This window comes from Nerophis ophidion, linkage group LG02 (assembly GCF_033978795.1).
Source record: "Nerophis ophidion isolate RoL-2023_Sa linkage group LG02, RoL_Noph_v1.0, whole genome shotgun sequence".
NCBI lineage: Eukaryota > Metazoa > Chordata > Actinopteri > Syngnathiformes > Syngnathidae > Nerophis > Nerophis ophidion.
In genome coordinates, this window is record NC_084612.1 from 71,030,928 (window position 1) to 71,043,427 (window position 12,500).

General features: G+C 39.3%; 1 protein-coding gene across 1 annotated transcript in view; it reads left to right on the top strand.

The window, feature by feature from the left end:
* Positions 1-12,500, top strand: part of ppm1j (protein phosphatase, Mg2+/Mn2+ dependent, 1J) — a 41,451-nt gene that overhangs the window by 27,806 nt on the left and 1,145 nt on the right. Inside the window, exons 7-10 of the mRNA XM_061889835.1 lie at positions 1,586-1,649; positions 3,117-3,224; positions 6,801-6,952; positions 10,692-12,500. The exon at positions 10,692-12,500 is cut by the window's right edge and continues 1,145 nt beyond it. Of these exons, the coding sequence (XP_061745819.1) occupies positions 1,586-1,649; positions 3,117-3,224; positions 6,801-6,952; positions 10,692-10,839 (472 nt within the window). The 3' untranslated portion in view covers positions 10,840-12,500. The remainder of the gene's footprint in view (positions 1-1,585; positions 1,650-3,116; positions 3,225-6,800; positions 6,953-10,691) is intronic.

Genomic DNA, 12,500 nt, shown 5'->3' on the forward strand with positions numbered 1-12,500 from the left:
CCGCAACCCCAAAAGGGAATAAGCAGTAGAAATTGGACGGATGGATGGATGGATATATATATATATATATATATATATATATATATATATATATATATATATACATATGTATATATATATATATATATATATATATATATATATATATATATATATACATATGTATATATATATATGTGTATATATGTCTTGATTGGATTATCCAGAGAATAGTGCTCGATACCGTGGTAGAGCGCAAAAATCACAAGACTACTTCATCTCTACAGATCTGTTTCATGAGGGGTTCCCTCAATCATCAGGAGATTTTTATTTTTTATTTTTTTTATGTGTATATATATATATATGTATATATATATGTGTATAGGTGTGTATATATATGTGTATATATGTATATGTATGTATATATATATATGTATGTGTGTGTATATATATATATATGTGTGTGTGTGTGTATATATATGTACATATATATACATATGTGTGTGTGTATATATATATGTGTGTTTGTATGTATATATATATATATATATATATATATATACATATATATATATATATATATATATATACCTGTATGTGTGTGTATATATATGTGCATATATATATGTGTGTGTATATATGTGTATATATGTGTGTGTATATATATGTATATATGTGTGTGTATATATGTGTATGTATATATATATATATGTGTGTGTATATATGTGTATGTATATATATATATGTATGTGTGTGTATATATATGTGTATATATATATATATATATAGTGTATATATGTGTGTGTTTGTGTGTATATATATATATATATATTTGTTTTAAGTAGGCTGTACAGTAGAACCTTTACATTTACAAAATTTTACAGTAAAATATAGCGCTTTTTACGGTAAATTAAAAAACAGTACCACTGTTTTTTGGGGGGTGGGGGTTTACGAAAAAAGCTGGCAGCTTAGTTGCCAGAATTTTTGTATTAAATTTACATTGGTTTTTACAACATTATATTGTTAATGGACAAACAGTACAAGTTATTTTTTTATTCTGGGAATTTAGCTGGCAGTTTTTCTACCGTAAAAACAAATTCACCGTCTTTCCATTTACAGTAATACACCGTTAAAAACAAGATTGTACAGTAAAAATATGGCCGCTCAATCAACAGAATTTAAATGAAAACATTTTTTTTTTCAATTTACAGTAATATACTGTAAAGAACACCATACAATGTACTGTCATTTTTAATAATTTGATGGGCGGTTTGCTGTAAAATCAGAAGTCAAGCAGATTTTTTTGTATTTCTTTTTATTTGGAAAGTATGATAATATACTGTAATATTTGTTGCAATACTATTAACGTTTAGAAGGGATGCCATTTCTAGCAGTACATATATTTTTTTCTGTCAAAATGAAAACAATCCAATACATTTAGTGAGAAAATGTTAAGTTCTTTATTGACGCATATTATTTCCAGGTGTTTGCGGGCCAGATAAAATGATAGACATGGCCCCTGGGCCTAGAGTTTGACACCTGTGCACTAGAGGCTGCAGTTTTATCAGGACTTTACCCTTTTTTTGAAGGCTGTTTTTATGTGCAGGGCTTACAAGACGATCGTGGAAGACGATTTGAAATTCCCCCTCATATATGGAGAAGGTAAAAAGGTAAGAGGCAGCACAAGTAAACACAATTTGGCCTTGTTCACTCGGAGTGTCAAAAAACATCTATTGGAATGAATTGCGATTCTTGCTTGTAACGATTCTTTATCGAGATTAAATATACATTATATTGCCAAAAGTATTTGGCCACCCATCCAAATATCCTAATGACTTTGCCTGGCTACTTGTTGACAAACCCCAAGATGCAGAGAAGGAAGGAGGCATTTTGCAGGAAAACATGATGTAATTTAAAACACAAAGACAAAAACAAACAAAGGGTACAAACAAAAAGCGTGCACGTGGGCGGATAACAAACAAAAAGAGCTAGCATGGGAACTAGAAAATAAACCGAGTTCAGCATGGAAGCTATCAAAAACAAAAAGGCCAAGCGTGGAAGCTAGCAGGTCTCGAGCAGGAAACAGAAGTCGTACATAAAATATGAAAAAACAAACTTGGAAGCAGGGAACAAAAGGCAGTAAGCTAAAAACCGCAATCAAATAAAGCTTACCGCAACGCTGCATTGACAAAACACGATACGACAGGTAACAACGACAAGAGCGACATTGACATGACAATAATCCAGCCCTGACTGGAGGAACATAGCAGGTAAAATAGGATTGGGCTGATTGACACCAGGTGTGGCCAGGTGCCAATCAGCCGCAGCTGAGGGAAAACAGCACACAGGGAGACAAACAGGAAGCTGAACCAAAATAAGAGTGCTGACAGGAACTAAGGACAGAAAATACTAAACACACAGAGGAAAAACTAAAACACAGACACTGGGTCAACACACCCGTGGTCACACCCCTCCGACTTTCAGGTACTATTTAATCTCACTAAAACACTAACACAATAGGCAGATAAGGGATTTTCCAGAATTATCATTGTAAATGTGTCTAACAACATCTGAACACTCCCACTACAATCGCCTTTTTTTTTTTTTACTTTTTTTTTTTTCTTGTCCTTCACTCTAAATTTCCTCATCCACGAATCTTTCATCCTCGCTCAAATTAAAGAGGAAATCGTCACTTTCTCGGTCCGAATCGCTCTCGCTGCTGCTGGCTATGATTGTAAACAATGTGAGGAGCTCCACAACCCGTGACGTCACGCGCACATCGTCTGCTACTTCCGGTACAGGAAAGGCTTTTTTATTAGCGACCAAAAGTTGCGAACTTTATTGTCGATGTTCTCTACTAAATCCTTTCAGCAAAAATATGGCAATATCGCCAAATGATCAAGTATGACACATAGAATGGACCTGCTATCCCCGTTTAAATAAGAACATCTCATTTCAGTAGGCCTTTAAGATCAACATTATCCAGCATGGATAAAAATGTGGCAGAGACAAGGTGCTTTTTTACACCCAAAGAAAAACATCTTTTATTATGGAAGAAAAAAACCCGATTGAAGTTTCAATGACGTAGACTGAATTCCATTTGTGTGTGTTTTACACGTTTGTGTTGTTGGACACAGGCACGAGTCATGGCGACGATCGGAGTGACTCGCGGGCTGGGAGATCACGACCTGAAGGTGTACAACTCCAACATTTACATCAAGCCTTTCCTCTCCTGCGTTCCTGAGGTGAGCGACCAACGTCAAGTCACCTCAGCTCTTAACGATTCTAATTCTTTTTCTTCTTGTTTTTATTTCATGACGGTAAGATAGCAAGAAGTAGAAATCCATGCTGTTTTGCGTTCACAGTGAAGTTTCTAAGCAGACCGCTTGATATTTAAAAAAACAATACAATGATATGCAAAATCCTTTTCAACTTATATTCAATTGAATAGACTGCAAAGACAAGATATTTAATGTTCGGACTGAGAAACTTTATTTAATTTTTTTCAAATAATCATTAACTTAGAAATTTAATGTGAAGTGAATTATATTTATATAGCGCTTTTCTCTAGTGACTCAAAGTGCTTTACATAATGAAACCCAATATCTAAGTTACATTTGAACCAGTGCGGGTGGCACTGGGAGCAGGTGGGTAAAGTGTCTTGCCCAAGGACACAACGGCAATGACTAGGATGGCGGAAGCGGGAATCGAACCTGCAACCCTCAAGTTGCTGGCACGGCCGCTCTACCAACCGAGCTATGCCGCCCCAGCAACACTAACGTTTTGTTGGCATGGTGATGCGGGTTCGTTCTCCCTGGGATGAAGTCGGGCTCGGACACAGCGTGAAGGTAAGAAACAAATGATTTATTAACAAATATAACAGACTTTGTCAAAACGAACAGAACTAGCATGGGAGCTACAAAAAAACAAAAGAGCTAGCATGGGAGCTGGAAAAAAACGAAAGAGCTAGCATGGGAGCTAGAGAAATAACATAGGACCTACCGCGGAATACAGAATCGGGAACCAAAGTCGTTACTGATGTGCAAACAAACTACGAAACCAGACAGAATAATCGAAAGGGGCAGGCTTAAATCATGACAGTGATTAACAAAAAACAATGTGCCTTTGGAACCCGCAGCAGGTGAAAATAATACGTTACTATGGTAACAAACAGAGGAGCACAAACCGGAACTGAATGAGTACAAAACAAACAGAAAACACTACAAGACTCAAAAATCTAAATCAAAACATGATCCGGGCAGCGGATCACAACAAACACATTGCAAAATAAAGTTGGCACAGGGGCATTTTTACCACTGTGTTACATGGCCTTTCCTTTTAACAACACTCAGTAAATGTTTTGGAACTGAGGAGTCTAATTTTTTAAGCTTTTCAGGATGAATTATTTCCCATTCGTGCTTGATGTACAGCTTAAGTTGTGGTATTTTAGGCTTCACATTGCACCACATATTTTCAATGGAAACAGGTCTGGACTACAGGCAGGCCAGTCTGGTACTCTTTTACTACGAAGCAACGCTGTTGTAACACATGGCTTGACATTGTCTTAGCTAAAATAAGCAGGGGCGTCCATGATAACGTTGCTTAAATGGCGACATATGTTGCTCCAAATCCTGTATGTACCTTTCAGCATTAATGGTGCCTTCACAGATGTGTAAGTTACCCATGCCTTGGGCACTAATACACCCCCATACCATCACAGATGCTGGCTTTTGAACTTTGCGCCCATAACTATCCGGATGGTTCTTTTCCTCTTTGTTCCGGAAGTCACAACGTCCACAGATTCCAAAAATAATTTGAAATGTGGACTCCTCAGACCACAGAACACTTTTCCATTTTGCATCAGTCCATCTCAGATGAGCTCGGGCCAAGCAAAGCGTTTCTGGGTGTTGTTGATAAATGGCTTTGGCATTGCATAGTAGAGTTTTAACTTGCACTTACAGATGTCGCGAGAAATTTTGTTCTTAAACTGTTGGACAATTTGCGCACGTTCACAAAGTGGTGACCCTCGCCCCATCTTTGATTATGAATGACTGAGCATTTCTTGGAAGCTGCTTGTATACCCAATCATGGCACCCACCTGTTCCCAATTAGCCTGTTCACCTGTGGGATGTTCCATATAAGTGTTTGATGAGCATTCCTCAATTTTCTCAGTCTTTTTTGCCACTTGTGCCAGCTATTTTGAAACGCGTTGCTGGCATCAAATCCCAAATGAGCTAATATTTGAAAAAAATTACAGCGTTTTCCAGCTGTCTTTGCAGTCTATTGAATTGAAAAATGATTTGCAAATCATTGTATTTTGTTTTTATTTCCGATTTAGACCAGGGGTCACCAACCCGGTGCCCGCGGGCACCAGGTAGCCCGTAAGGACCAGATGAGTCGCCCGCTGGCCTGTTCTAAAAATAGCTCAAATAGCAGCACTTACCAGTGAGCTGCCTCTATTTTTTTTTACATTTTATTTATTTACTAGCAAGCTGGTCCCGCTTTGTTCGACATTTTTAATTCTAAGAGAGACAAAACTCAGAAAGAATTTGAAAATCCCCCAAAATATTTTAAAGACTTGGTCTTCACTTGTTTAAGTAAATTCAATTATTTTTTTACTTTTCTTCTTATAACTTTCAGAAAGACAATTTTTGAGAAAAAATACAACAATAAAAATGATTTTAGGATTTTTAAACACATATACCTTTTTACCTTTTAAATTCCTTCCTTTTTTTTCCCTGACAATTTAAATCAATGTTCAAGTATTTTTTTTTTATTGTAAAGAATAATAAATACATTTTAACTTAATTGTTCATTTTAGCTTCTGTTTTTTCGACGAAGAATATTTGTGAAATATTTCTTCAAACTAATTATGATTAAAATTCAAAAAAGTTATTCTGGCAAATCTAGAAAATCGTTAAAATCAAATTTAAATCTTATTTCAAAGTCTTTTCCATTTCTTTTAAATTTTTGTTCTGGAAAATCTAGAAGAAATAATGATTGGGCTTTGTTAGAAATATAGCTTGGTCCAATTTGATATATATTTTAACAAAATGCAGATTGGATTTTAACCTATTTAAAACATGTCATCAAAATTTTCAAATTAATCTTAATCAGGAAAAATTACTAATGAAATTATTTTTTTAATTTTTTCAAAAAGATTCAAATTAGTTAGTTTTTCTCTTCTTTTTTTTCGGTTGAATTTTGAATTTTAAAGAGTCGAAATTGAAGATAAACTATGTTTCAAAATTGAATTTTCATTTTTTTCCCTGTTTTCTCCTCTTTTAAACCGTTCAATTAAGTGTTTTTTTCATCATTTATTCTCTACGAAAAATATTCTGTAAAAGGAAAAAAAATGTACGATGGAATGACCGACAGAAATACCCATTTTTATATATATGTGTGTATATATATGTATATATGTATATATACAGATTTATTTATTAAAGGTAAATTGAGCAAATTGGCTATTTCTGGCAATTTTATTTAAGTGTGTATCAAACTGGTAGCCCTTTGCATTAATCAGTACCCAAGAAGTAGCTCTTGGTTTCAAAAAGGTTGGTGACCCCTGATTTAGACAATGTGCCAACTTCACGGGTTTCGGGGTTTGTAGAGTGAGTGCATATTTTCTCTTAAGTTGCTTATATTTAAACAAGGCAAGTGCAAAAATAGTCGTCTTGTTTTCCGACTTAGTAACTGGAACGTTCCTAGTCCAGTTGATAATAATGAAAAAACTGAGTACTGCCCTACAGGTTTAGGTCAGGTCAGCTCTGTGTTCTTATGCAATACTTAAATTGTCAATCAATATTTTCCCGTCACAGGTGCAGGTTTATGACTTTGAGGACAGCAAACACGGCCCAGATGACGTCCTGGTCATGGGTACGGACGGACTGTGGGACGTGACGACAGACAAGGAAGTGGCGGACGCCGTGTCGGCCTACTTGTCCTGCTGTGAGCCCACTGACCCTATGAGGTAACAACGGGCTGGTGGGCTGCTGAAGCTAATGTGTTGCAGTACTTTGTATCTCCACCAGGTGGTGGCAAATTCACTGCTTTGCATCTATTTGTACTTACATGGACACTTCTTAAACCTTAACTTGACATCCCTCCATCCCTTTCCTACCGCTTGTCCCTTTCTTGACATATATAATAAATACAGGTGCTGTTCATATTATTAAGATATCATGAAAAAGTTGATTTATTTAATTAATTCCATTGAGAAAGTCAAACTTGTAGAATGTATACATTCATTCCAAACAGACTGATACATTTCAAGTGTTTTTTGCCAAAAAGGAGATGATTATAGCTGACAACCAATGAAAACCCTAAATTCAACATCTCAGAAAATTAGAATATGGTGAAAAGGTCAGATATTGAAGACACCTGGTGCCACACTCTAATTAGCTAACTAACTCAAAACACCTGGAAAAGCCTTTAAATGGTCTCTCGTTTTGATTCTGTATGACACACAATCATGGGGAAGACTGCTGACTTGACAACTGTCCAAAAGATGACCACTGATACTTTAAAGAAGGAGGGCAAGACACAAAAGGTCATTGCCAAAGAGGTTGGATATTCCCAGAGCTCTGTGTCCGAGCACATTAATAGAGAGGCAAAGGGAAGACAAAGATGTGGTAGAAAAAACTGTACAAGCAAGAGGGATAACCGCGCCCTGGAGAGGATTGTCGAACAAAACCAATTCAAAAATGTGGGGGAGATCCACAAAGGGTGGACTGCAGCTGGAGTCAGTGCTTCAAGAACCACCACGCAGCGACGTATGCAAGATATGGGCTTCAGCTGTCGCATTCCTTGTGTAATGCCACTCTTGAATAAGAGACAACGTCAAAAGCGTCTTGCCTGGGCTCAAGACAAAAAGGACTCGACTGCTGCTGAGTGGTCCAAAGTTATGTTTTCAGATGAAAGTAAATGTTGTATCTCCTTTGGAAATCAAGGTCCCAGAGTCTGGAGGAAGACAGGGGAAGCACAGAATCCACGTTGCCTGAAGTCCAGTGTCAAATTTCCACAATCGGTAATGGTCTGGGGTGCCATGTCATCTGCTGGTGTTGGTCCACTGTGTTTCCTGAGGTCTAGGGTCAATGCAGCAGTCTACCAGGAAGTTTTAGAACACTTTATGCTGCCTGCCGCGGACCAATTTTATGGAGGTGAAGATTTCATTTTCCAACATGACTTGGCACCTGCACACAGTGCCAAATCTACCAGTACCTGGTTTAAGGACCATGGTATCCCTGTTCTTGATTGGCCTGCAAACTCACCTGACCTTAACCCTATAGAAAACCTACGGGGTATTGTGAAGCGGAAGATGCGAGATGCCAGACCCAACATTGCTGAAGAGCTGAAGGCCACTATTAAGGCAACCTGGGCTCTCGTAACACCTGAGGAGTGCAACAGACTGGTGGACTCCATGCCACAAAGTATTGCTGCAGCAATTCAGGCAAAAGGAGCTGCAACTAAATATTGATTGCCGTACATGCTGAAACTTTCCATGTTCATACTTTTCAGTCGGCCCACATTTAAAAAAAATTTTTTTGGGTACTAGTCATAACTAATTTAATTTTCTGAGATACTGAATTTGGGATTTTCAGTAATTGTCAGTACTAATCATCAAATTTAAAGAAATAAAACTTTCAAATATATCACTATGTGTGTAATGAATTGATATAATATGTAAGTTTCACGTTCTGAATATAATTACTGAAATGAATAAACTTTTTCATGATATTCTAATAATATGAACAGCACCTGTATGTACCATATTTTCTGGACTATAGAGTCTAACGATAAATTAATAACATTTTATGTAAAAATATTTTTCCTTATGATGTGGTCCTGATGGCTTCAACTGGCGGAAATTCTAGACCTGCGCTAATAAAAATAATATTTTGCGAAACGAGTTGGACCCGGCGTTAATCCAGAGCGGGCGAGTAGTCGCAAGAAGGATCACTAGCGCCCTCTACCACCAGTAGGCGGTAGTCACTTAATGACTCATATTTGACACACGCAGCTACGGTATATTAATAAAACATAGCTGCTTACTGTTTTTTTTAGCATATTCGATAGCTTGGACCTTGAATCCTACTGAATAGCTCTTAATCTTCCCTTTATGTGATTTCAAATGATTGAAATCAGCCTCCTTCATTTTGAAAATGATGACAGGTGAAGTGTCACTCGTAACGTGACGAGTTTGACCCGGCGGAAATTCTAGGCTTATGCTAATTATTTGGCAAAACGAGTTTGACCCGGCGTTAATCTTGAGCGGGCGAGTAGTCACAAAAGGATCACTAGCGCCCTCTACCACCAGTAGGCGGGAGTCACTTAATGACTCATATTTGACACACGCAGCTACGGTATATTAATAAAACTTTGTTCTTTTTAGCACATTCAATAGCTTGGACCTTAAATCCTACTGAATAGCTCTTAATCTTCTTCCCTTTATGCGATTTCAAATGATTGAAATCAGCCTTCTCCATTTTGAAAATGATGACAGGTGAAGTGTCACTCGTGACGTGACGAGTTTGAAATTCTAGGGATATGCTAATTATTTTGCGAAACGAGTTTGACCCAGCATTAATCCTGAGCGGGCGAGTAGTCGCAAGAAGGATCACTAGAGGCGGTAGTCACTTAATGACTCATATTTGACACATGCAGCTATGGTATATTAATAAAACACTGTTCTTTTTAGCATATACAATAGCTTGGACCTTAAATCCTACTGAATAGCTCTTATTCTTCCCTTTATGTGATTTCAAATTATTGAAATCAGCCTCCTCTATTTTGAAAATGATGACAGGGGAAGCGTCACTCGTGACGTGACGAGTTTGACCCGGAGGAAATTCTAGGTCAGGGGTCTGAGACACGCGGCCCGAGGGCCAATTGCGGCCCGCGAGACGTTATTTTGCGGCCCCCACCTTAATATGAAAGTTTAATGTTAGTGCGGCCAGCAATTTTTATATGAATGCCGCTTGACAACCTTGTGTTATTTGGGTCCAAAATGGCTCTTTCAACGTTCTGGGTTGCCTACCCCTGCTTTAGTGGAAAAACGGCAAATGAGTGAAAGCGACAGAGACGTTGCCATGGAGACGAGGGTTTTCTTACTTGCCTGGCTGCAGTCACACCGCGACACCTGTCCGTCAGTAATAACAGTCCCGATAACCTGGACCAATTCAAACCGTTAGTTTTTTATATTCTTTAATTTGCATTTCCTCACACAATAAACACTACATATTTTTTTATATGACGCCGGATAACACTACGGGAACCGTCACTTTTTTGCGCCTGCTATCCAGGTACTTTCCCGACTATTATCCGCCGACCGCCGTGTTGCATTTTTTTCAAGAAATCTTTTCTTGCGGCCAAGCCTCACCCAGAGTCTGCGTCCTGTGGCCCCCGGGTAGATTGAGTTTGAGACCCCTGTTCTAGGTATATGTTAGTTATTTTGCAAAACGAGTTTGACCCGGCGTTAATTCTAGGCAGGCGCGTACTATTCAAGGAAATACGATAATCACAATCCAAACAAAGGGGTTAAAAAGAATAAAAAGTGCTGCAAGGTGCATCTTTTTCTGTCTTTCTCGCCATTTCCTGCTGAACTGTGTAATTGTTATGGGAAATAAATTGGTACCCGTCAAAATAAAGGTAATATTTAATCTACAGAAAAGCTTATTTACGGAGTTATTATTTGTGTTTTCTGTTTGCAGGTACACACTGGCGGCGCAGGACTTACTGATGCGGTCCAGAGGAGTCCTAAAAGAGCGCGGCTGGCGTCTTCCCAACGAGAGACTGGGATCAGGCGACGACATCACCGTGTTCGTCGTCCCCCTGGCTGGACACGAGGCGGAGACATGACGGAGGGACGCGGCTCGCTCGGAACTACTGGAGCACGCAGGCTGGCGGGACGAAGACGGCATCTTCATCAACCTCCAGACTCGGACCCAAACCCCCTCACCCAGACCTCAAACCCGGCACCCGGACCCCGGGACAGAGTTGTCAAGTCAGTCGGCCCGTTCCCCGGGCGACGGTTGCTGGTGAGATTGCGTAGTACTTCCCGTTGATGTCGAAGGCTGGGCAGCTAGGACCATGGACTGTGCATCTTCATGCCTAAAACTCCCCTTTTGTAGAAAAACAGCCTCTCTGTAGCACTCGCGCCTGCCGGTGAAGAATGTGGAGGAAACCAAAGACATGTCGTCATGGCAACAGGATGGAACGAACACATGATAAAAAGAATGGAGTTGACATGTTAGTTCAAAGGACCTTTTTTTGCACGCCGCATAATCATCCGTCTGCCGGGGTGTCACGTTACGCCATAATCGCAATTTTTGGTACGTACTGTCATCGCTCGACACATCTTGCTTCAAATATTGCCGCTTCACCACATTACAGATTTCTTGTCCTTTTTTTTTAAGCTTAAAGGCCTACTGAAATGAGATGTTCTTATTTAAACGGGGATAGCAGGTCCATTCTATGTGTCATACTTGATCATTTCGCGATATTGACATATTTTTGCTGAAAGGATTTAGTAGAGAACATCCACGATAAAGTTCGCAACTTTTGGTCGCTAATAAAAAAGCCTTGCCTGTACCGGAAGTAGCAGACGATGTGCGTGTGACGTCACGGGTTGTGGAGCTCCTCACATCCTCACATTGTTTACAATCATGGCCACCAGCAGCAAGAGCGATTCGGACCGAGAAAGCGATGATTTCCCCATTAATTTGAGCGAGGATGAAAGATTTGTGGATGAGGAAATTTAGAGTGAAGGACTAGGAAAAAAAAAAAAGACGCGAGTAGGAGCGATGCAGATGTTATTAGACACATTTACTAGGATAATTCTGGAAAATCCCTTATCTGCTTATTGTGTTACTAGTGTTTTAGTGAGATTATATGGTACCTGAAACTCGGAGGGGTGCGGCCACGGGTGTGGTGACCGCCAGTGTCTCTGAGGGAAGCCACGTTTCTCGACGACAAAGGCAGCAGTTGGAGCCGGGCTGAGATATTTACACATTTACATTTACTAGGATAATTCTGGAAAATCCCTTATCTTCTTATTTAGTTACTACTGTTTTAGTGAGATTATATGGTACCTGAAACTCGGAGGGGTGCGGCCACGGGTGTGGTGACCGCCAGTGTCTCTGAGGGAAGCCACGTTTCTCGATGACAAAGGCAGCAGTTGGAGCCGGGCTGAGATATTTACACATTTACATTTACTAGGATAATTCTGGAAAATCCCTTATCTGCTTATTTAGTTACTAGTGTTTTAGTGAGATTATATGGTACCTGAAAGTCGGAGGGGTGCGGCCACGGCTGTGGTGACCGCCAGTGTTTCTGAGGGAAGCAACATTTCTCGACGACAAAAGCAGCAGTTGGGGCTGGGCTGATATATATATTTTTTTCCCCCTCCTCCACGGTGGAAGCATCCCACGTTCTGGGGCGGCCGGTCTGAAGAGGCAAGAGAGTCGCTGCTGCCTTATTACCACAAATTTCTCACCGACATGTGATGAAGTGAAGTGAAT